The sequence below is a fragment of the Palaemon carinicauda genome, chromosome 10 (genome assembly GCF_036898095.1).
Source record: "Palaemon carinicauda isolate YSFRI2023 chromosome 10, ASM3689809v2, whole genome shotgun sequence".
Taxonomy (NCBI): Eukaryota; Metazoa; Arthropoda; class Malacostraca; order Decapoda; family Palaemonidae; genus Palaemon; species Palaemon carinicauda.
The window spans coordinates 161,097,897-161,123,513 of record NC_090734.1 but is presented as its reverse complement, the minus strand read 5'-3'; the positions used below and the strand labels follow the sequence as shown (position 1 = coordinate 161,123,513).

General features: G+C 38.1%; 2 protein-coding genes across 4 annotated transcripts in view; one reads left to right on the top strand and one right to left on the bottom strand.

The window, feature by feature from the left end:
* LOC137648929 (uncharacterized protein KIAA0513) overlaps positions 1–19,314 on the top strand; it is a 144,160-nt gene extending 124,846 nt beyond the window's left edge. Inside the window, exons 9-11 of the mRNA XM_068382120.1 lie at positions 4,746–4,974; positions 13,945–14,138; positions 17,044–19,314. Coding sequence (XP_068238221.1) covers positions 4,746–4,974; positions 13,945–14,104 — 389 coding nt within the window. The 3' untranslated portion in view covers positions 14,105–14,138; positions 17,044–19,314. The remainder of the gene's footprint in view (positions 1–4,745; positions 4,975–13,944; positions 14,139–17,043) is intronic.
* The window catches only part of LOC137648928 (uncharacterized), a 72,181-nt gene continuing 51,204 nt past the window's right edge, over positions 4,641–25,617 (bottom strand). The window contains exon 3 of one of the 3 annotated variants that reach the window (XR_011045757.1): positions 4,641–4,880. Coding sequence is in view for 1 of the 3 variants with exons in the window: in XM_068382119.1 (XP_068238220.1) it covers positions 25,095–25,181 (87 nt within the window). In the remaining 2 variants the exon portion in view is untranslated. Of the gene's footprint in view, positions 4,881–17,131; positions 17,470–23,070; positions 25,182–25,617 lie in introns of those variants that run through there. The other 2 variants (XR_011045759.1, XM_068382119.1) reach the window with 2 other exon arrangements.

Sequence of the window (25,617 nt, the reverse complement as noted above, 5' to 3'; positions counted from 1 at the left end):
AGGCATTAATTCTTTTAATGGAATTACTAGCTTTATAATCTCATGTTAACAAAACATGGTATTCATTAGCTGTCCCCTATCTAAAAACTGACCAGACAATTGAACAAAATGCCATTGGTGTGGGAAATTTCTTATTCCCTAGCATTCATCACTGGTCACTCATCCAAGTTTTGATTATTCCCACTACTCCTTATGTTCACCGATTGGCTGATCAGCATGCAAAAAAAAAACATATCACTCCTATTAAAAGCTGTGGTGTTAGCTACAAAATATTATCTACAACTTTGCATTGTTTCAATCCTTATGAAATTTATTGCTGCTCCTCTAGAAGGAAGGTACTCAAGTCCTAAAATCAAGTTTGAGAATATTTTGCCTGTATAGTGGTTCTCAGTCATGAGAGGTTGCCAGCTTAATGATTAGCTGTCCATTGAGCATATAGTTGTCCTTATTTTCATTGTGTGTTCTCACCTGGTTATTGGTGCAGCCTAAATGTACACCAAGAAAATTCTCAGTCTGTGCTTTTTCACAGCATATTAGTGGTTTGTCTTAGTTTCTTTTGTCTGAAATTTAAGGGATGTCTCCTAGTTCTTTAAAGAGTGGAATTAGTGTATTTGTAATATGAAGAAGGTTTTTAAGAAAATCTATGATATATTTACTAAATGTGTAGTATGCAGGGATATAGTTTACTTTATGAAGAATGGATATGAGAAGTGAAAAGGTACCTCTGACCGCATGTTGCAAGTTTATCTCAATTATATGGAATTCTGTTGCTAGGCTAGAGAATATAAGCCCTGAAAGAGTTAGAAATGCTTTTTTATGTGCAGAGATCTAGTGATTAGTTAAGAGCATTGGGGCTGAAATTTTAGTGTCAGGTTTAAGTGGTACCGTGTCTGCTCCAGGGTTAGAGGCATCCAGCGCTCAATGTATAGTAATTTGAGGGAAGAAATGTCTAAACAAATTAGAATGGAAATAGTTTCCAGGAATCATTGGGGACATTCATGTCGAGAGAGAGAAAGTGTGTGTTTGTTCTGGTAATTGGGGCTGAACGATTGGGATACAGCTGACAAGGAGTTGCAAGGACACCTTGCTAATGCTCTTTAAGGCTGAAGAGAACAAAGTTTGTTAGTATTTTTTTTTTCTACCCGCAGTGTAAACCTATGGAATTTATGTTACCCTCTTAGGATGATGAAAATTTGGTCCTTGGCAGTATCTAGATATGCCAAATCTTTTGCTACATAAGCTTAGACCCAGGCCATTCTTGCCACCTAATGTGGATATGGGTTTAGTGCTTAAAGCTGCTACTGCTCGTTACACTTTGGTGACCAGCTCTGAGGTAACCACAAGAGACTTCTACAAGCCATCAGTAAATCTTCCTTTTCAAGGCCACATTCAAGTAGCAAGTTATTTGATGCAGAAAGAATGATTCTTTGATCTTGGAGGTGTATCATCTGTTTCACCAATTATTCCCCCACTATGGTGCAAATGCCAATATTAAAGGACACTATCAGACGGTTTCTGGTTTGGCGATCAAAGTCGTTTTCTTCCTTCTCTGGAGAGGAGATAGTTTTTTTCCATCTCTTGAGTGGAGATGTTTAATTCCTCTGAGACTTGATCAATTTTTTAATTCCCCCGAGAAAGTGCAGGTGACTAGCCTGAAAGAGGCTGAGCTCAAGGAATTAGCTCAAGGAAGTTGATCCAATATCAGACACTGAGGGAGAGGACTTTGACTCTCTGTGTAGATTGCTCCTTAACAGGACAGCAGAATGGTTGCCTTGCTGTGTAAAGAAGGTGCAAGAGAGATTTTTAGGTCTTAAGGTTTGACAGAATACTAGTACCCAAAAGCAATTTCAAACCTTTACTTTCAAATTGGAGGAGGACATTGGTTTACCAAACCAAAAGACTTGCTGTCATAGGTTTGGGTTTGGGACAAAGTGCTTACCTCTATGTCTTGATAGGTAATTGGTTTAATTAGTTTTGTAGGTAAGAGTATCACTCCTCCAGGGAGTTAAAAATGCTAATGGATAGTGTGACTAAATTCTAGGGGTGGTGTTTAACTTGTTTGGCAAGTGGAAAGCTCAGTATAACAACAAGGATGAGATCCATACCGTGTTAGAAGCTCTTAAATGGCTAAACCAAACACTTGAATTCTTCATAATTAGCACAAACCTTTGGAAATTACCTCCAGAGGGAAAGAGAGATTTGCTCTTTTCAGAATCATTGTTGCATAAAGGCTAAAGATTGACCTCATATCTTGTGCTGAACTCTGTCCTGGAAGCAGACAGGCTAGCTTAGGCGATGGGACCAGGTATTATTTTAGAAATAATTTTTCATACTTAGCCATGTAAGTGGAGAAATCTTAAGCCTGTCAAACAACCAGTGGCCTATACTTCTCTAGAAGTTGACCTACAGCAGAGAGGCTGGACAACCTCCAAGGAGTCCCCCAATTTGTTTGGAAGGCCAAGTCACGTTGGAGTCATGGATATTTGGCAATACCCAACGTCACAAGCAAGTCTGGAGGGGTAGATTCCATACGTGTCAGTCCAGCTCTTTACATCTACTGTAAAACTAAAAATATTAGCGGTTGGGAAGGCCATAAGGAATGTGAAGAGTTGGGTAATAATGGTCAACGCTATTCGTTTTGACAACACCCTGACCTTAGTTTAAATTGAAAAACAGGGGGAGACTATCAGGACTGTCAGAAAACCTGTTTCTGTTACCAAAAAGTCTGTTATTTTAGAGATGAGAGGTCTTTCAGATGTTCTGGCTAATCAACTATATCAAAAGGATCAGACTATCCCCAGAGTGATCTCTTCATCCACAAGTGTGCCAAGACTCAGAGTAAGAGTGGTAACCGACATGGAACATGTTTGTGACCTCTGAATAAGAAAGTGAACGTTTACTGCCCACCTGTCGGGATCAACTGATTCACAGATTTGTGGCCTTTTTTTTTTTTCTTAGTGAACAGACTAATCATCCAGATAAAAAGATCAGATATTCTCAGACAGTTGCTCCGTCATCCAATACATCAAAACGCCCCATGCTTCATCTGACTACATGGTGACTTTCCACCTTACATTGTGAAAAACTTTTGTGACTTTCCACCTTACGTTGAGAACAAAAAGGTTTTTAAACCCTTTAGGAGTTTAGGTTATCCATCATGACAGACAGGAGAAACTTACTAATAAACTTTACAAACATCAGTAGATCACTTATTACACATGGTGCAAAATGAAGGTGTGTCATTATCCTGTGTAAGTCTTGACAACATATATCAAGTCCCTCGGGTTTCTGTGGTACAAGAACCTTATGGTACCAAGCATCAAGGGCTACAGGTTGATGCTAACTTCCTTTCATCAGCCTGCTGTATTGGATTCAGCCAATTGCTCTTTCAATTTAAAGAAGCCATGAGTTGAAGAATAAACTATGGTGGAACATGGTCGTGGTACAACAGCATATAAAAAATCACTATTTAACTCTTTGGAGTGAGTTACAGCCCCTTTCTGTTAAAGAAGGGTTTTTGGCTGAATGAGGGCTTTTGTCTTTCTTGAATTCCAGAGTTATTTGCCAAGGATGACTTCTGGGTAAAGGCTTTACATTAGAATTTAGAGATACTCATTCTTTGCCTAGTTAGAGTGCTTTGAATCTATCTGAACAGGGCAGTAGAAGTCAGAGGGTCAGATAGAAATCCATTTTAATGATCGTAGCCTTCCCAAGGGCTACGATCATTAAAACTCAAGTGTGTAAAAAATGTCTTTAAGTTGGCAAAGGTAAAGGTCAACATCATCAAGGTAGTGCCCACTTCCTTGAACTTTATCAACAATTCATTTTTATGAAGTTTTGATCAGGTGGCCCAGTGGAGGAACACCCCACGTTCTGCCAGGAATTATCGGTTTTAAAGTGGGAGCATATTTTGGAAATGATTGGTCTCTAGGACTTCTGATAGCAGTAGGAGACATAATTGATTAATTATTAGCACATTGTCTAGTTTTAAGTGTAAAGAGTAGGAATAAGAACTACTCATAGAGATTAGACTTTTGGGTATGGTCCAGTGGTATTCACTAGGTTCAGAAGCACTCAATGGTATACAGTTGACCGAGGCTTTAACCTTGTTGGAGATACTTCCCACCACCTAGAATGGCCTTATTTGGATAGCATTTAGAAAAACTGTAGGCCACCACTTCCCTCCTTCCACACCTAAGTGGTAAGCTGCAGTGAATTTTTTTTTTTAAATCTTAGAAATTAACATAATTTTTAGATTCCGAAGTTCTCCCTCCTGCCCACATATTGATGGCAAAGGTTCTTTAAGCTTACAGTTGAGAACAAGGGCATCCACATGTTATTATGGTTATCCTTGCATGGCTTGGTAGCTATACCCAGGGCAGAGTATTGTACTGATGGGAAAGGTTGTAGAATGTTTATCTTAATTATAGGGGTTGAGGATCATTCCAGAGGAGAAATAACAATGAACTTCAGTAATTATTTAAATGATTAATTTAAATCTGAAAATCATGCTTTATCCCTCCTTAAATAAAGTAAAAAATTTTTAGTGGTTTATGAAATTAAATATTTTGTACTATTTTTTTTTTAATGTTTGAAAATTAGTTGTAATGAGGATATAGAAGGGTGAAGTTACAGAATAATTAGTTTTATATATCTTGTTATTTGGGAAAGTCAGTTATGTACTGACTAATCACAGGGTTATTTCATTGTATGTCAGTTTACTGGTAATATGTTTTATGTTTCAGCTACCACACCAGGTGGACAAACTCGTCGTAAAGAATTCTTGTATACCTACCTCCGACAACAACCTATTTGGCAGTCGATACGCTTCTGGAACGCAGCCTTTTTTGATGCCCTCCAATGTGAACGTTCCCTTCGACCTGTTGTGACCCGGGAAGAAGTGGAAAGTAACAGATTACAAGCTGTTACTGACGAACTACATTACCAAGAAAACATCACCTTTGGACAACTTGGGTAAAGATATTGATTATGAAAATTATAGTAGCATAGATAATCTCCCAGATTCAATTGCAGTATTGCATTAATAGCATGATTATTTTGATGGTGTGTTGTATACCAATGGTAGAAATGTTAAATTGATTGATTTGATGTGTCTTTAGGAGGATATTATATCCAAGGATAGCTTAGGTGTTTAGGATTTAAAAAGGGTTGGAGGAGTTCCCCGTAGAGTAACGATTACAATGTGTGCCTTGCTTCTTTACCTTCCCTTTGCTTTCCTCCTTAAAGCTGTCCAAGTTCTTAAACTAACTTGCAATAGTATTCCCCTCAACCTTTAAGAAGAAAGCCTTCAGGTAGACCTTACAAAAGTGTATAAATATGATTCAGTGGTCTCATTAAACCACTTTCCAATAATACTAAAAGAAAAGGTATTTGAGTATTGGTTAAATACCTGTACTGTGTCATGGTAATGAATGGTTAATTTTGTCCTGAAAAAGATGCGTAAACATTTTATTGAAAGTATAAATGGTGGAAGCTGCGGAGAAAAATTGTTAACGAGGTACATGCCAGGTAAGAAGCCTTGATGAACTGAGCAATGCACAACATAATGCGATCCTGAGGTGTCCTTTTTGTTTCCTTATACATTTTGCCTCATTTATGGATTTATATTTTTTCCTTCTTCCTTTTGGCTGTCTACCCACATATCCAATCGTTGTAACCTCTCCAAGATATCCAAAATATATTCTTATCTCTCTTGATTGTCTATATCATGATTACTGTAGAGTACTACCTCTCAATTTTTATTGGCACTTCGTTGCTCTTAGGCTGTATCTAACTTTCAAAATCATCCTTCTGGTTTACATTTGACAACTTTTGCTTCACTTCTTTTCAGTGTTTAAATATCTATTTCTAACTTGTAAAGTACAGTTCAGGAGTACCTTGGTTTATGCGTTTAATCCATTTCCAGAATGAGCTCGTAACCTAAAATGCTTATATTCTAAAACAGTTTTTCCCATAAAAAATAAAGGAAATTCACTTGATACCCTCTACAAGTCCATAAGTATATAATTATACACTAATTTTTAAATATTAAACTTAGCCGGTGAATATATAATAGCTGCAACTCTGCGGCTCGACAGACAACATACTCAAAAAACTCGCGAGCGATCGCTATGCAGGTTGCGGGTGTGCCCACCAGCGCCAACTGTTGGCCAGATACCACTCTTGAATGTAAACAAAACCTTCAATTCTTCTCTGTCGACGTTGACGACAAGACGTACTTATACTCGCTGTAGAACCTGGAGTTTTCCCATCATATTTGGTGAAGTACTTTATTTTGGTTTGAGCTTTCGCAGTACAGGTGTTTTTTCCTCAACATAAACTCTTGAACTCTTTATTGAATCGGATTATTTGTTGATGACTTGGATTGTTTTTGGAATTTTCTTTGACTAATTCAAAATGGCTGACCCTTCTCAAGTACCTAGGTTTCGAAAGTGTAATGCTAGGGACTGTAATAGGCGTCTTCCAAAGGCTTCTCTCGACCCTCATACTGTTTGTTCCAATTGTCGGGGTAAAACCTGTCAATTGGGAGATCGGTGTGAGGAATGCGTGGGCCTTTCGGAATTCGATTTTATCGAATATGATAAGTATACACGCAGACTAGAGAGAGATAGGGTAAGGAGAAGTTCATCTAGGTCCGTAGATTTTTCCTCTCCACATGCCCCTGAACCTAATCCTTCCCCTGTAGTGGTTGTTCCTAACCCTCCTTCTAGCACTCAGGAACCGTCTATGCAAGACATGTTACGTGCTATTCATGCCTTGGGGGAGAGAGTTGAAGCGTTAGCAAGTGACCGTAATCAACTCATGGCTGACGTGAAGGAACTTAAGTGCCACAGTGCCACGGCGGAAAGTGGGAAAGTGATTAGTGCGCAAAGTGTTGTGAACAGTGTTGCGACCGAGGGTTCGTCTGTTCGTGCCTGTCGTTCACCTAGTCCGGGACCTCTTGCAAGCTCCCAAGCCCAGGGGAGAAGCAATGTCGTACGACTTATGGGTTCGAGAGGCCTTGATCAGCGAACAGACGTTCCCTCTATGGTATCAGGCGTATCTCGTCAAGATCGCCCCTACCATAAGACGAGAGAGCCCATTTTTACCTCGTCTTCCGAAGGCGTTTCACGCAAGAAACCATGGAGCAAGGTTTCTAGGCCTTTGAAACGCAAGTCGGTCCCTTCAGGACAGGTCCAACGTCCCAGATGTAGTCATTGGGACAGTTCGGACCCGTTGCTGTCATCGGATGACTGCTCGCCGCCTAAGCAAGGCAAAGTTGTGCCGTCTCAGACGCTAACCCCGGCTGTTACCGCACCCGTTACCGTAGACCCTAAATGGGTTATACTGCAGGACATGCAGTCTAAGCTTGCGTCCCTTATGGAAGATTACAACGCAGAGAAGGTTTCCGTTGTACCAAGCCGTTTATCTCATGGAGATCCTGGCCGTCAGCCACCCAAGCGTTCTGTTGTGCGTCCTGTTGACGTTGGTGTAGCCAGCTCACGTCAACCAAGTGGGGTTGTACCTCACCCGATGCGGTCTCGTGTGGACTTTCAATCGCATGTGGACGTTAAGCAACTCACTGATGCGCCTGGTGACGTTCAGGACGTTCGCCAACCATCAGAGTTGACTTGTTTTGACGTGGTGCGTCAACCTCCGCAACCTAGAGTTGTTTTGACTGCACAACCCAGGCGGTCTAAGCAGTCTCGGGTGGACGCTGTGTCCTGCTCCGCCACTTATGCACCAGTGCGGGCGGACGCTGCGTGTCAAGCATTGCCTACCCCTTTGCTTGTTTCTCATCAGTTATCAGATGAGGAACTTTCGGATGAGGACGTTGCTGACCCTCAGCCTGAGGATCATCCTTCAGATATTGATGAGCCTAGAGCAGTTCCGCCTTCTATGGATTTTAAAAAAGTCATGCTCATTTTTAAAGAGTTGTTCCCTGAACACTTTGTCTCTGTGGCTCCTCGTTCGCCGCCGTCTGAGTTTGTTTTAGGCGTACCTGCTGCCATGCCAGCCTTTACAAAACTCGTTCTCTCTCGCTCATCCAAGAGAGCTTTACGGCTGTTAGGCGATTGGTTAGAAACCAAGAGGAGTTTAGGGAAGACTTCCTTTGCCTTCCCCCCAACTAAACTCTCGTCTAGATCGAGCGTCTGGTATGCCACGGGAGAAGTTCTCGGCTTGGGAGTTCCTGCCTCTGCCCAGGGCGACTTCTCAAGTCTTGTAGACTCTCCCCGCCGCCTAGCCATGAGACGCTCGAAGATTAGTTGGTCATCCTCAGACCTGGACCATCTACTTAAGGGCATCTTTAGGGCTTTTGAAGTTTTTAACTTCCTTGACTGGTGTTTGGGAGCCCTGAGTAGGAAAATCTCCTCAGCCGATAGAGATGTTTCCTTACTCATTATGTCCTGCATGGATAAGGCCATCCGCGATGGATCCAACGAGCTCTCCGCCTCGTTTACGTCAGGAGTCCTAAAGAAACGAGAGTCTCTGTGCTCTTCTGTCAGCAGGAGTGACGCCCTGTTAACAATCTGAGCTACTCTTTGCCCCTTTATCTAAGTTCTTGTTTCCTGACCTTTTAGTTAAGGAAATATCGTTGTCCCTTGTGCAGAAGGACACCCATGACTTAGTTGCGTCCTCGGCTCGCAAAGGGACCCCTTCGTCTGCCTTGTCTGCTAGACCTAGGATAGACACTCCAGCGTCCAGGTTTATTCCGCCCTTTCGTGGCAGAGCCCCCAGCAGGGGAAGTACTCGTGCCGAAGGGAAGAGAGGAAAGAGGAAAGGAGCCAAGTCCTCGCGAGGCAGAGTCTGACTGCCCGCAGCTTCAGACAGCAGTAGGTGCCAGACTCAAGAACTTTTGGCAAGCCTGGGAGAAGAGAGGCGCAGATCAACAATCTGTGAGGTTGCTCAGAGAGGGGTACAAAATCCCATTTGTACGCAAACCTCCTCTAGCGACGTCCCCCATCGATCTCTCTCCCAGGTACCGAGAGGAAGCAAAGAGACAAGCCCTGAAACTAGAAGTGTCTCTTTTGCTAGAGAAGGGAGCGGTGGTCAAAGTCTCGGACCTTCAATCACCGGGGTTTTACAACCGTCTCTTCCTAGTACCGAAGAAGACAGGAGGTTGGAGACCAGTGTTAGACGTCAGTGCTCTGAATGTCTTTGTCACAAAGACAAAGTTCACCATGGAGACCACGAAGTCAGTTTTAGCAGCGGTCAGAAAGTTAGACTGGATGGTCTCTCTCGACCTAAGAGACGCTTACTTCCACATCCCCATTCACTCAGATTCCCAACCTTTTCTGAGATTTGTGTTCGACAATGTGGTGTACCAGTTTCGGGCCCTGTGCTTTGGCCTAAGTCCTGCTCCTCTCGTGTTTACGAGGCTTATGAGGAATGTGGCAAAATTCCTTCATTTATCGGGTATCCGAGCCTCCCTTTATTTGGACGACTGGCTTCTCAGAGCCTCGTCCAGTCATCGCTGTCTGAAGGATCTCAATTGGACTTTAGATCTGACCAAGGAATTGGGACTTCTGGTCAACTTGGAAAAGTCCCAGCTGATCCCATCCCAAACTATTCTGTATTTAGGGATGGAGATTCGCAGTCCAGTTTTTCGGGCTTTTCCGTCGGCCCCCAGAATAGATCAAGCCCTGCTCGTAATCCAAAAGATGTTGAAGAGAGAACGTTGCTCAGTCAGGAATTGGATGAGTCTGATAGGAACTCTATCATCCCTGGAGCAGTTTGTCTCGCTAGGAAGGCTACACCTCCGACCTCTACAATTCCATCTAGCTTTTCACTGGAAAAAGGACAAGACGCTAGAGGCGGTCTCGATCCCGATTTCCGAAACAGTAAAGACTTGCCTGAATTGGTGGAAAGACAATATCAGTCTACGAGAGGGACTTCCCCTAGCAGTTCAGAAACCAAACCACGTTCTCTTCTCAGACGCATTGGATTTGGGTTGGGGTGCGACACTGGACGGTCGAGAATGCTCAGGTCTGTGGACCTCAAGTCAGAGGAGCATGCATATCAACGGCAAGGAGCTTTTGGCAGTTCACCTGGCCTTGATAAGCTTCGAGAGTCTCCTTCGAGACAAAGTGGTGGAGGTCAACTCGGACAACACCACAGCCTTGGCATACATTTCCAAACAAGGAGGTACCCACTCCCTGACACTGTACGAGATCGCAAGGGACCTGCTCATCTGGTCAAGAGATCAAGGCATCTCCCTAGTGACGAGGTTTATCCAGGGCGACTTGAACGTTCTAGCAGATTGTCTCAGTCGGAAAGGTCAGGTAATTCCAACCGAATGGACCCTCCACAAGGATGTGTGCAAGAGGCTTTGGACGACTTGGGGTCAACCCACCATAGACCTCTTTGCAACCTCGATGACCAAGAGGCTTCCAATCTATTGCTCTCCAGTCCCAGACCCAGCAGCAATACATATAGATGCCTTTCTCCTAGACTGGTCTCACCTAGACCTATACGCATTCCCACCATTCAAGATTGTCAACAAGGTACTGCAGAAGTTCGCCTCTCACGAAGGGACAAGGTTGACGTTAGTTGCTCCCCTCTGGCCCGCGAGAGAATGGTTCACCGAGGTACTTCGATGGCTGGTAGACTTTCCAAGAAGTCTTCCTCTAAGAGTAGACCTATTACGTCAGCCACACGTAAAGAAGGTACACCAAAGCCTCCACGCTCTTCGTCTGACTGCCTTCAGACTATCGAAAGACTCTCGAGAGCTAGAGGCTTTTCGAAGGAGGCAGCCAGTGCGATTGCAAGAGCGAGGAGAGCTTCTACCATTAGAGTTTACCAATCGAAGTGGGAAATCTTCCGAGACTGGTGCAAGTCAGTATCTGTATCCTCGTCCAGTACCTCTGTAGCCCAAATCGCGGATTTTCTCTTATACCTGAGAAGAGTTCGCTCCCTTTCAGCTCCCACGATCAAGGGCTACAGGAGCATGTTGGCTTCGGTCTTCCGGCATAGAGGCTTAGATCTTTCCAACAATAAAGATCTACAAGATCTCCTTAAGTCTTTTGAGACCTCTAAGGAACGTCGTTTGGCTACACCTGGATGGAATTTAGACGTGGTCCTAAGATTCCTCATGTCAGACAGGTTCGAGCTTTTACATTCAGCCTCCCTGAAGGATCTCACTCTTAAGACTCTTTTCCTGGTGTGCTTGTCCTCAGCTAAAAGAGTCAGTGAGCTTCATGCCTTCAGCAAGAACATCGGTTTTTCGACAGAAAAAGCCTCTTGTTCTCTTCAACTTGGTTTCCTAGCCAAGAATGAACTGCCTTCTCGTCCTTGGCCTAAATCTTTTGATATTCCTAGCTTATCAAAGATCGTAGGCAACGAGTTAGAGAGAGTATTATGCCCCATTAGAGCTCTTAAGTTCTATTTAGCTCGTACTAAGCCTTTAAGAGGTAAATCTGAAGCGTTATGGTGTTCGGTTAAGAAACCATCCTTACCTATGTCAAAGAATGCTTTGTCATATTTTATCAGATTGTTAATACGAGAAGCTCATTCACACTTGAGTGAGGAAGACCGATCTTTGCTTAAGGTTAAGACGCACGAGATTAGAGCTATAGCAACTTCCGTGGCCTTTAAGCAAAATAGATCTCTGCAAAGTATCATGGACGCGACCTTTTGGAGAAGCAAGTCAGTGTTCGCGTCATTTTACTTGAAAGATGTCCAGACTCTTTACGAGGACTGCTACACACTGGGTCCATTCGTAGCAGCGAGTGCAGTAGTGGGTGAGGGCTCAACCACTACACTTCCCTAATTCCATATCCTTTTAATCTGTCTCTTGAAATGTTTTTAATATTGTTTTTTGGGTTGTACGGAAGGCTAAGAAGCCTTTCGCATCCTGGTTGATTTGGCGGGTGGTCAAAGTCATTTCTTGAGAGCGCCCAGATTAGGGGTTTGATGAGGTCCTGTTGTATGGGTTGCAGCCCTTGATACTTCAGCTCCTGGGAGTCTGTCAGCATCCTAAGAGGATCGCTGGGCTCCGTGAGGAAGACAGACTTACAAGGCAGAGTAATCGTCTAAGTCAACTTCCTTACCAGGTACCTATTTATTTTGGTTTTGTTATATTGATAACTGTCAAAATGAAAAAACTCTTAGCTTATACGCTGTAAACATATTAACTCTGGTCTCTACCCACCTCCTTGGGTGTGAATCAGCTATTATATATTCACCGGCTAAGTTTAATATTTAAAAATATTTTAATTATAAAATAAATTTTTGAATATACTTACCCGGTGAATATATATAAATTAAATGACCCTCCCTTCCTCCCCAATAGAGACGCAGCGGGACGAGAAGAATTGAAGGTTTTGTTTACATTCAAGAGTGGTATCTGGCCGACAGTTGGCGCTGGTGGGCACACCCGCAACCTGCATAGCGATCGCTCGCGAGTTTTTTGAGTATGTTGTCTGTCGAGCCGCAGAGTTGCAGCTATTATATATTCACCGGGTAAGTATATTCAAAAATTTATTTTATAATTAAAATATCATTTTTTAATGGTTTACAATGGTATTTAGTGAACAAATTATAACCCCTTACATCAGAAATGATTACAAATTAATAATTCATAATAAAAAGGGAAATATTGGCAAATTTACCAGGGTACTGTTCAAGGTGCTCCGATTGGTCATGTCTCCTTTACCTGCCAATAAGTCTGTGCAAAATCATTGGGACAAGCTAGGCTACACTCCTTGTGCTTCTGAAGTTTTGTTTGCCATATGGATGAGAGAATCTTTGTGCCACTACAGTACAGTACAGGTTTTCTTCTTCTTGACAAACAAACTTTATACGTTGCATTCGTGCTACTGAATTTCTGTATTTTTTTATTACTGTAATTTACTTTATCAATTTGTAGGCTAAAAACTATTTATAAAAAATAAAAATTTAAACAAATATATAACTTACGAGCCCTTAGAAATGCTCAATAAAGAGTATTATTATTATTACTTACTATTATTACTTGATATAGATTTAAATTAAATATATTCATATATCCGCGACGTACTGAGGGAGCGTTAGGTGAACCGCAATATGGCGAGAGATTCCTGTACTGACCGTATCATGTTCCATGTTAAATTTCATATAATTTTGTTTTCCAAAATCCAGATCTAGTTTACTTTGTTAAATCTATCCCTGCTCAGAAACTGTTCTTCATCTATTAATCTATTTTATAGAAGGCCATATGTTCTTTAAATTTCATTTATTGGTTTTGCTTTCATCAATTTTCCTTCATTTAGAATTTGATACCTTATCAAAGAAGTTCTTTGCAAAAGCATTTCTATGTTCAAAACTATAGTTTTATTTAGCAAACTTTACTAGCTTCACATAACCTCTTCCACCTGTGATTTATTTTTCTTGATCTTCCAACATGTCTCATATTTTGTCATTTAAATGTAGAATTATACTTATTGGAAACTGCTCCAACTTGACTTACTTTATTCTAAAGTAGGTTTTCCTTCTTTTCCTGCTACAACACACTAACTGTCTGTTTCAGATATCAGTGTGTTATTAATGTCTGTCTCTTAAATCCATATTCAGTTCTTTTAGAACTTTGATTAAGCGTTTTCTATTTCACCCCTTTTTAGTTCATCTTCAGAATTAGTAAAAGTTCAGTATTTTTCACTTATGTATAAATGGGACAATTTAGGGTGCAAATGATAAATCTAATGCAAAATAAAATATCATTTGGATCCGACTTGAAATGGTTTCTGTTGCACACCAGCAGCTTTGTTGATATAATGCATCCAATATAAATTATGCACAGAACCACTATATGCAAGCATAAGTTACCTAATGTATATGTTTGTTGACTGAATCATATTTTCAATGCATGGGAAATGGAAGACATTCTTCTCATGCTAGCAGTTGAAGAGTACAATTATATATTACCATCCATTGCCCCACAATAATCAAGACCCCATTACATTTCAGAACATTTACTTGCAATATGCATGCGTTTGGCTTATCAAAGGAAATGGTGAACGAGTTCCTCCGTAAACAAGTCACCATAGCCAGCCTCCGACCAGATCAGGTCAAGCTTCTCCGTGATAATGTGGAGCGGATGTTTAGCTCGAAGCAAGAATGGCATTAAAATTCAGGATGGATTTTCTTCAGGGTACTTGAAGGTAAGGGGATTGTAAAGTACTGTACAACTATTTGATCTATCCCCGTCCCTTGGGGAGGGGGAGAGGAGTAGTCATACCCTAGTAAGAGAGGTTGCATTTGCATTTCTATCTAAATATTTAGCCATCATTTTTGACGGGTGTTGTACACTATAGTCAATTCTTTTTAGTGAGGCAGATTTGCACCGACTCGCAGGGCCCTTTTAGCTCGGAAAAGTTTCCTGACTGCTGATTGGTTGAACAAGATAATTCTAACCAATCAGCGATCAGGAAACTTTTCCAAGCTAAAAGGGCACCCCTGCGAGTCGGTGCAAATGCGTCTCATTAAAAACAATAGAGTATAGTCAAGTATAATACAGAGAAAATTTTTTAGCATAAGGTTAGTCTTCTGTGTAAAACCATTAGATTGCCTTACATTCGTGCGCCTTATCTGAATTCCATGACCCAAAACAGTAAAATTTGTTATTGCATATTGCAACTCCTTAAGAGTGAATATCCTATGTTGCTTTCCAAGGTTTGCACCTTTTGTACTATTTGTGTTTTCTGAATCTAGTTCTGTTCCTGCCCTTACGGAGTTTCTGTGAATCTGCATTAAATTCTCCCTTTCCATTCGTTTTCTCAGTTCCATAATTCATGTGATTTTGCATTCATTTTTGTCTATGTCATTCCTTGTGAGCTGTGGATGTTTTCATTAAATTTAATTACCTAATTCTTAGTTATTGCATTGATTTTTTCTTTTATATATTTAGCTCTACAGTAACCAGTTATTATTTATTAATATAACTTGCTAAGCTATAACCCTAGTTGGAAAAGCAGAATGCTATAAGCCTGAGGGCCCCAACAGGGAAAATAGCCCAGTGAGGAAAGGAAATAAGGAAACTACAAGAAACGTAATTAAAAACTACCTGTAAATTAAAATATTTCAAGAACAGTCACAGCATTGGAATAAATATTTCAAATATAAACTATAAAAGAGGAAGAGAAATAAGGCAGAATAACATGCCCGAGTGTACCCTCGAGTAAGAGAACTCTACCCCTAAGACAGTGAAAGACCATAGTACAGAGGCTATGACCCTACCCAAGACTAAAGAACAGTGGTTTAATTTTGGAGTGTCCTCCTAGAAGAGCTGCTTACCATAGCTTAAGAGTTCTCTTCTATCCTTACCAATAGAAAGGTAGCCAATGAACATGACATTGCAGTAGTTAACCCCTTGAGCAAGGAAGAATTGTTTGGTAATCTCAGTGTTGTTAAGTTTAAGAGAACAGAGGAGAATACCCGGTAACCAGCGAGAAGGATCCAATGTAGTACTGTCTGGCCAGTCAAAGGACCCAATAACTCTAGTGGTAGTATCTCAACGGGTGGCTGGTGCCCTGTCCAACCTTCTACCCTTGTGCAGATTCACTGACCTGAGATTTCACAAAAGAGACTAAAGAAATTAAGAGCTTTTGAAGCTCATCACTACCATAACATGATTTTGATGCTGGTATCATCATCCCTGCTATAATAAAATAGCCTAGTCTTCTACGGATTTCCCCCTTAACTAAAAGCAAGTTTTCTTTTATACTATGAACTTTCAATTTGGAAGAGTTTTCTATGTAAGGAAACAAGAGTCCTTTGCACAACTCGCAATATTTATTCAAATCAAAATTCTGTCCTCAACACAGGACATAGAGATTGCAAATCATGATTTCCTAGAAAATTTTCCTTTTAAGTATCTTTATAGTACTGTAGTTGTTAGATGAAAATGTAATAAAAAACTAAAATAATACAGTTGAGGGTATAAAGAACATAAAAATGATACAGTACTAATTACAGTAAACAAAATGATACGGTAACAAATCTAGAGGAAAATGTCCTCAAATGCATTAAAAAAAAACCCGACAATTTGGAGAACTGGACCGAGTCAGCTTGTCTCATGAACAGTGGGTGATCTTAAATGAATAAAATTAATGTCACACCGATGCAACACAGACTGAAGGCTGCTCATGAATGGCAGAGGAAAGGGACAGTGACAATGCCCTAGAGACTGACCATATATATATATGATAAGCTCCAAAGGTTCCTTTACCAGGCAATGGCAGCGTATGATTTAATATGTAGCCCTATAGGCTCCCCTTAAACCCCCATCCTTAGCTTACAAGGAGGGTGAGGTTGCAGACACTACAAGAAACTATCAAGCTTGAGTGGGACTAGAACCCCAATCAAGCATATCGCCAGGCATAGACGCTTCCAATAGGCTACCAGCTAAACTTCTTATCATTAACTGCTAGATTGTCTCATTACTCTACTTGAGGCACAAGTCTATTGAAAGGAAGGAAATTGGGATTTTTTAGTTTTGGGGTAAAGTAAATTTTTCAGAGAAGACGTAATATGGACAACATGGGGAGGTTTATAGGAGTAATGAATATACAGTATTTTAGTGTACTGTTAGTAATTATATTTTTGGGTAAATTATAGAAATATAATTTTCCGGTTATAGGTAACTTTAGCCACTCGTGTAGAGTTATTATTAGTATTTTTTTTTTTTTTTTTTTTGAAACTTACAACTGTACATTAAAATGAAGCTATCCAACTTTAAATTGAAATTAACATTAGCTACTTATCTTAGAAAGTACAGTATTTACTTCTGAAGTAGATCAGCAAACAAACAAATCTTGCACAAACAAAATTTGAATGATAGGTTGAGAAGCTCAGGAAAAAGCCGAAAAGGTTAACATTAAAGAATTGAATTTTAATAACCTCGCTATTTTATGGGCCTTTTTTCCTTTTATTAAATTAGGCATTATCTGCTCATTGTCATAACTTACTGAGAGTGAACAGGTTTAATGCCAGCCCTGTAGCTGGTTTTGTAAAACTGCTTGTTATATCATTTTCGTCTCTTCCTTATTCTTATAATTTTCCTTCTAGGTGAAGTAAAACTCATCTACCTGAGGTATGTATACCAAGTGTCCAGCAAAGAGGTACAGGTAATCCAAAAGGTATGTTAAATCCCAGAAACAGAATTGGTTTAATAGTGATATATTGCAAATTGTGTATAAAGTATGTCATATTATCAGACATCCATTGGTATTTGCCTTGAATGATATGCAGTATAAAAGCCTTACTAAGAAGTTCAGTTGTCATCGGGGCTCCTCTTTTTACAGTCATGAGAATTCAGACTTGTTTAGGAATGAAGCTGACTTCAGTACTGTGCTGTGTGCCTTGTTGGAGTTTTGTACAGAGGTCATTGTATGTAGATTTGAAACATCTTGATCCATGCCAGAATTTCCGTTGTTAGATGTGGCTCGTAACGTTCATAAAGTCTTGATGATTCAGGTCAATTCATGGGTTTGGCTGTAAACAAGAGGTCCTTTGAGAGTTTCTGTCCCTCCCAGTACTGGTGATATTAATGTGATACTTGTTTTGAAACCCATGGATTATACATAGCTCTTAGGTGCTACAAAATTTAGTGATACATGACGAAGCACATATATGTTTATTCCGTAATGTAGTATGAATTGTTCTGTTAATGAGTGTGACAGCAATCGGCAGGTAAGACCCAATAGCGTTTTAACTGCATGATGATCAGTCGTGTATTGTTTAATGTCTGAACTTTGGTTTGTTGAAGTATGATTACTGTATAAAAAATAATAGGTATCCAGTTAGGTATTGGCATGATGTTCACCATGATAAAATACCTTCAAATTTACAACATGCCTTTACCTCTTGATACTCGTAAACTACTTGAAGAAGCGACAATGCATTTGCAACAGTATTAAAATAAATATTAAGAGGAGTGTATTAAAACGTAAATAAAAACCGATGGTTATGTTACCATTTTATATTAGCTTAATTTTTAATGGTTGTCTTCTAAAATTGGATTCTATTTTTGTACATGAAATTTTTAGGTATAGGGTCTTCTTTATACTTATAGTCTATTTATTTAAAAAAAAAAAAAAAGGGCCATGATGCTTAAAAGCAATCATGTTTGCTTAATTGACTTATTCTCCAATTGTTTGCATTAAAATTGTGTGAAATTGTTTTGGTTTATGTTATGTTGATGAATTAAATGCAAATTTACCCCATCAATCATGCTCTCGACATGATGTAAACTATACTGTATCTTGATTATATAAATATTAAGGCGAATAATATTACATAAGTGATTAATCTTAGAGATTTTGTCAAGCAATGAATCTTGCACTGTAGCACAGTTTTTTTGTTATGACAGAATAAAGACAACTGTTATCCTATTTACTGTACTTGAAATTAAGCAAATCCACTTTTATAATTAGTATATTCTGTGAATATCTAGTGGCAAGACATTTTCCAGAACAGAAGTAAATTTATTGATAGAAGATAGAAAAGTAAACCTTAAAACAGAACTATGTACTATGTAGGTTTCCACAGCACAGAAATAGGAGCACAGATGAATGATGTGAGCAGCATTTAGAAAGAAGCGTAGTTATCGGCGAGCTTTTTGTCAATACAAATTGATAGCCCTACTTTCATGTAAGCAGGCAGGTATGTTGGTGCTTGGATATCAGTAAAGTGTTTTATACATTATGGCTACAAAAGTGAAACTACAGTACCACAGTGGCATCTTGAATTGCTTCAGGAAAAATAAGAGGAAGAACCCCACTCAATAAAGATAGGAAGTATTATCAGTACAGTACAGTATAGAGTCCGTTACTCTACAGTAGACAGCATTCTCTTTAAAATTTACTTTTAATTCTACATTTGACTTAGATCAACTATGCAAATTTAATTTTTTATTCTTTTAGAAAGAAACCCGTATCAGGAATTTTTTTTAATCATATTTGACTTTCTAAGCTTTATGGAAAGCCTTCTTGCTTTACAAAAACTATATGAAAAATGCTGCATTCTTATAAGTCTCGGAACTAGTAGTCCTTGAATGCATAGGCTTCGAGGTATCATTTATAATAGGGCGACTGAAAAATGTAATTCCTTTAATTTGCATGATTTTAAACAAGTGTTGCCTGTAGTCGGTCCATCTGTAGTTTGCTTACATGATTCAGCTGCTTTGGCTCAAGTTACTAAATTTATATATTTATGAATTATATACTATATCAAAACACAAAGTTAAGTATAGGAAATCGTTATGAAGCTTCATCTGTGGTGGATAACGGGGGAGGGTGGGCTGTGGCACCCCTAGCAGTACCAACCAAACTCGGTTGAGTCCCTTGTCAGGCTGGGAGGAACGTAGAGAGGATATGTCCCCTTTTCTGTTTCATTTGTTGATGTCGGCTACCCCCCAAAATTGGAGGGAAGTGCCTTGGTATATGTATGTATCAATACATTTACCGGGTAAGTTTTTTAAAAGAATTGTCAGCAAACATACATTTGCATTTTTTAAATGATTGTTATCAGTCAATACATTTAAATATTTAAAAGATTTGTTATCAAGCAATACATTTAAGTTTGTAAAAGATTTGTTATCAAACAATACATTAAGTTTTTAAAAGATTTGTTATCAAACAATACATTAAGTTTTTAAATGAATCATTATTAAACAATACATCTAAGTTTTTAAAAGAATTGTTACCAAGAAATTTACAGATTGTTAGAAAAGGGGCGTTACCCCTAAATCCGACGATGGTATCAGATACAGCATAACACAATTGTTCCTCGCTTAAGTTATTATGAAATAAAGTACCATTTATTATATACATGTTCTCCATTTCTTATATCAAAGGCCAATGCATGCATACATTCTGTAATCTATAGTTTCACATGACTATACAGGGTACTTTTGAAACTACCTAGATTTACTTGCTGTTTAAAAGTGACTTTTGTGAAATATAGATATCTTTATGGAATTTATGAAAATTAATAATTTGGTTTATTGATATATTAATGATTAATAGAAACGTGTAATTTCCAAGTAGAGGACTGTATGGTAAAAATGAGTTAATTCCTCTTTGGAAATGACAGTTTCTATGTATTTTGCATGTGAATTTAATGCGAATTTATACAAATAATTGTTTTAAAGAATGTTATAAATTATATCTTAATTCAGAATTTTTTTATCTATGTTTCTGTTATTCTATTGTTATTTATAAAGGGGAAAATACAGTCAATTGCTTAAGAAAATAATTAGGTTGCATTTGATGTTTGCTAAATTTGCGAATCCAAGAACCAAACTTTTGACATGAACTTTTGAAATACTTTATCTTTTGCATGTGTTTACACTAATTTTTATGGAAAAAATATTCTAAAGGCCTAGTAATATAGATAATAGGTTTGCAATATGATTACAGGAATATGTGCCATACTTAAAATGACATTTTCATAATTATGTAGAACAGGATTTTTTTTTTTTTGCACCGCTGTAAAACAATAGTTAATTTCTGTGAGGAAGGTACAGAACAGTAGTTAAATTCATTTGTAGTCCCTGAAGGTAATGCAGTTGTAACTATTCAAAGCCCTTTGACAAGACTTTGAACAATGGAAGAAGTTTTCCCAGAATTTGGGACTGATGATTCCATTCAAGTTTTCCTTTTTAGATCCTAAAAATAGGGTCACCATTTGTGACGAAAGCTGTGAGAGCAGTTTAAGAACAGAACAGTAATTCAGAATAGAGGCATTGATGAAGAAGGCCGCTAGTGACCAGGGGAAGTTCCGAGACCTATACTCGCATGAAAGTGCAGTCTTCAGTGACCATTTGCTCTTGAAAGAATCAAAGGACTTGGTAATTTATAATTCTTAACTGATCTTATAGAACATTGAAAATTTCTTTTGCCTCTTACAGGTTAATTCTTATATGCAAGTCCTCATCTCTTTAAGAGATGCACAATATAAATGTAATTAACCACAGTTAAATTAAGGCTGAGAAGGTGAAGTTTTCTCATTGTTAGCCAGCAAACACTATTGCGGCAAATATATGTCAGTTGAAATATTTCATAATGTTTTTAGATTATGGATATGAGAGGGCCTGAAGAGTCTTGTATTGATGAATGGAAATCTCTAATTTAGGTCCAGGTTCTCCTTATGCTGACCTGTGTCAAGATATGTCAGTGTCAAGTCTACATTGTAAATTAAATTGCCAGTAATGAAGGGCAATTTTCATAGCTATCCAGGAAAACCTAACTCCTTTGGTACCAGTAAAAGTTCTTTGCATCATAGGAGCTTGAAACTCTGTATCTGGTTGTGAGGCCTATTGCTTATATCAAATTCTTTAGAGGGAGAATGGTGAATCTTTGCAAAATTGGATTGAAATTTTGAGTTGGTAATTGAGGGTCATGTATCTGTTTCATTGTCTTTTCAAATGAATATACTGACGATGGTTTGTGCATACAAACAATTATAGTTTGTAGAGGACCATCAGGAAGGTAAACTAACAGCCTTTGGAAAAAGATTATCCTTGAAACTTCTAAAGGAAGTGATTTATAAATGTCAATTCAATTCTTCCAGCAATGCATTGTACTGTGCATAAAGTACTTAGCTTTGCCTAATGCATGATTTACTAATAGAGAAAACATACTGGGAAAGGTAAAATCATCATTATTAATTACCAATAATAGGGTGATAAAACATGACACATTAATATCAGCCTTTAAAGTTAGAATATCCATAGTCAAATTCTGTTGTCCAACCTGAATATGGTATAATAAATAAAGCAAAGGTAAATATGCAATGGATCCTTCTACTGTACAAAAGAGAATACCAGTGAAAAGGTGTTAAGCTATGGAGGCCATTAAAGGTCTTCCTGAAAACTATACTATAAATAGTAGTCACAGTGCCATAGAGCTATCTATACTAGTGGGCTACAGTGAGTATAAAGTAAGTGATACATTGTGGTGGTCGATGCGGTGATGTCCCCGATTGGTGAACGCCAGACTGGGGTTCGAGTCCCGCTGAAACTCTTTAGTTTCTTTGGTCGCTGCAACCTCACCATCTTTGTGAGCTAGGAATGGGGGTTTGGGGGAACCTATAGGTCTATTTGCTGAGTCATCAGCTGCCATTCCCTGGCCTTCCTTGGTTCTAGCTTGAGTAGAGAGGGGGCTTAGGTGCTGATCATATTTATATATGATCCGTCTCTAGGGCATGTCCTGCTTGATACGGCAATGTCACTGTCCCTTGCCTCTGCCATTCATGAGCAGCCTTTAAACCTTTAAAATGCAGTATGTTGCTTGTCAAAATCCTCAACTTTTGCAGTAGCTCTATCTGCTGCTATGCTACGACCATAATGTAAGCCTGCTTGGTTGACAATGGTGTTAAAAAATTGGTTAATTTGTTTCTCTCTTCAGTTTCTTTGATCTAACCATAATTTTACTAAACTGGAATAAAAGTTTTGATGATTATTCAAATAAAACATTACCCAAAGAAATAAACAGATATCTTTTTCTTATAAGATAAGATTAAAATTACATATATTTTGTAGGAGTATGCAATTTTGTTGACAGTTGGTTTCTGTAAAACCACACAACCTGGTCCACTATTTGATTTGTTCCATTAAATTAAAAGGAAATTTATAATCAGTGTTTAATACTATCAAGCATATTAATCATTCTCAATTAAAACAAAGACTCTAAGACTGAGAAAACTGGTATATTCTGCTATTTTCATGAAATGAAAAAATATCACATGTCGCAACCTATCCGGGTGAGGATTAGCAGTAATTAGGTCCATATGCAACTAGCACTTTCAAATAGAGTGGATATTAAGCCTATGCTTACCAAATACAGAAATGTATAATGTTTTATAGCATAAACTTTTTTCACTGCATGGGTCATGATGAGTTAACTCTACATGTATCCTGTAGTAAAAAAAAATCCATAAAAATTAATCATAATAGTCCAAGAACTTTATAGTAAAATTATGAATTAATATATATATATATATATATATATATATATATATATATATATATATATATATATATATATATATATATATATATATATTGATTGTATTTTTCCCAATTCTGTGACAGAAAAACTATCATAACAGAAAGAACAAAAATAAGTTAATTACTAACTGTTAATCATTTTGGACAAGTATGATATCATTGTCCTTTTTTGAAGTTCGACCAATTACAAACTTTATGGAGAGTAATCTTGTATGCAGTGGGTGGGGCTAAACTGCAAAGCTTGGTGATGATAACTACAGTATAGTGCAAGGCATTACTTCCAGGTATTGGATGTGTATATAACTTTCCTCTAGAAAAGTGATTAATCAGTGCAATTTTTGTTTAAGATTATTTTGTAGCCATCCTTTTATTTGTAACATAATGGTAACATACCCAAAGTTTGTCTAGCTCATTTTAGAGGACTATAAACTTACATTGTAAGAAACTTTGTTTTTTTTTCTTCTGAAAAAAAATTCACCGAATTGTGTAGCTTATAAGGACAATAAACAGGTCAGACTCAAGTAGCAGGTTAATGGCATTCCTGATTTTGACTTCTATATAACCAAGGCTTTCAATGAAGTCTTTGAGCTATGCAGTCAAGCTGTGACGTGTTTAACCGGTAGTTGTACTAAGATTTTTTTTCAACTCTAAACTACAGTGCTTTATATGTGCACAAAGACTTCTTTCCAACAGGAGGTCCTTGACTTTTGTCACTTGGTAAAACTAAGATTTGTGATAGAAAGTGCTGTTTATGAAAGACTACCATAGAATAAGCTTTCCGTATTCAGAATTTAGTGCCCCTACCTACATCATAACTTATTCTGGATGTATCCGTATTCAGAACTTAGTGCCCCTACATCATAACTTATTCTGGACGTATTTCCGTATTCAGAACTTAGTGCCCCTACATCATAACTTATTCTGGACGTATTTTATAACCTGCAAAATCAACACAAGCTTCATACAAGTGCATGTCGCCTTTTGCAAAAGCGCAATGCATGTTGTAAAAAAAAAGAGAGAAATGTTACAGCTACATTTCTATTGTGCATTTATGTTATTTCTATAATTAGATTTTACTTGGTATTGAGCAGTGTAGATTTGTTTACTTTTGATCCCCAGGAACCAGGTCAATTTGAGGTGAATTATTAATTTTGTGGTTCGTTTAAAGTGTTGAATAGAATTTGATGATCATCTTAAGCCTTACTAAGGGACCAAAATCCTAAATTCCATGTCAGAAGTGTGTGATTTTGGTGAAAATTTTATTTATCTCATCCTAAATATTCTAATTTTAAAGTGTCATGTCTAATACTAGAATTAACCAAGCTATGCTGATGAATAAGTTTGTTGCATTCAGTAATTCCTGCATTATATTTGTAACAATGACTATTCATCCTATTCTGTTTCACAACTGGTCAAGTGTTGTACACCAAAATTAAATGTTTAAGGCAGTTTATGATTATCTCTAAATTCTTTTAAATTAGTTAATTTTTCAGCTTTGTAACAGTTTCCTCGCCATTGCACGATATTTGCTCTGAATGGAGCGTCGCAATTTTACGTATGCAGTGAAAGTAGGATATTTGACCACTGTGCGAGGTTCTTCTGTGGCATAGGTTAGACCCTGGAGGAATATGAAAATCTTAATATAACTAAAATTATAAGAAATAAATTTGATAATTTAGTATATTACCTTTTCTGTTTTATAACAAAATAATTTAATGTGATTCATTAATAATTAAAGCTTGAGATTTTAAATATAATTTATTGTTCACCTTGGAAGAGACTTAAAGACAAATATTAGTTTGTTTGTACAAGACATCGGTTATTGCCATTAATCTCTAGATTGCTTAATTATTTTGTTCCAAAACCTGTTTAAATATCTTCTTGGTTCTATCTATCTATCTAGGTGCCATGTCTTGGACATGGGCTGTCAATTGCCTCCACCTGGTCTTGTCTCTAGCTCTATAAATTGTCTAGCTGTTATATTATCATTTACATCTTCCTGTAATCTGTCTAAAAACTTTTTCTTTTCCGGCCCTCTTGCTCTTTTCCCCTCCATCTTTCCCGTAAGGCACAAAAGTTTGATCTCTTCTTGGTTAATACCACTAATTTAATAGGAATCCCAGAAATGCAGTGTGTCAATAGCCTTATGAATCCAGGCAGCATTTCCTTCAGCTGCTTGTTTCTCTGAAGATAACTAATAAAAAAAAATTTAATTTAAAAAATTGACTTTTTTCTGCATGTAGTGACGTTGGGTTATTATACAGGTAATTTTCATTAAACTAGTGTACAAAACTGAGCTAAACCTCGCAAACTGTTCGAGAGAAAAGTTTCCTCAAAGAGAGGAATAGATTATACCTAATGCACTAAGCTAGGAAAGGTTAGGTCTAATGCTGATAAATGGAAGATAAAGAGACGTCAATCGAGTATGATCAATTTACCTACTTTTAAGGGATTTATCAAAATTTTTGTTCATGTATGATGTCGGCGGCTTTGCGGTATATGGTAAATTGGAGATAGAAGGAAGGGCTAAAAATTATATGAACAGGTAATTATAGTTTGCAATTTGTTTTTGACCTTATTTTGCAATATTAAAGTGAAATTATTATTGATTTGTTAAGCACTAAAAGTAA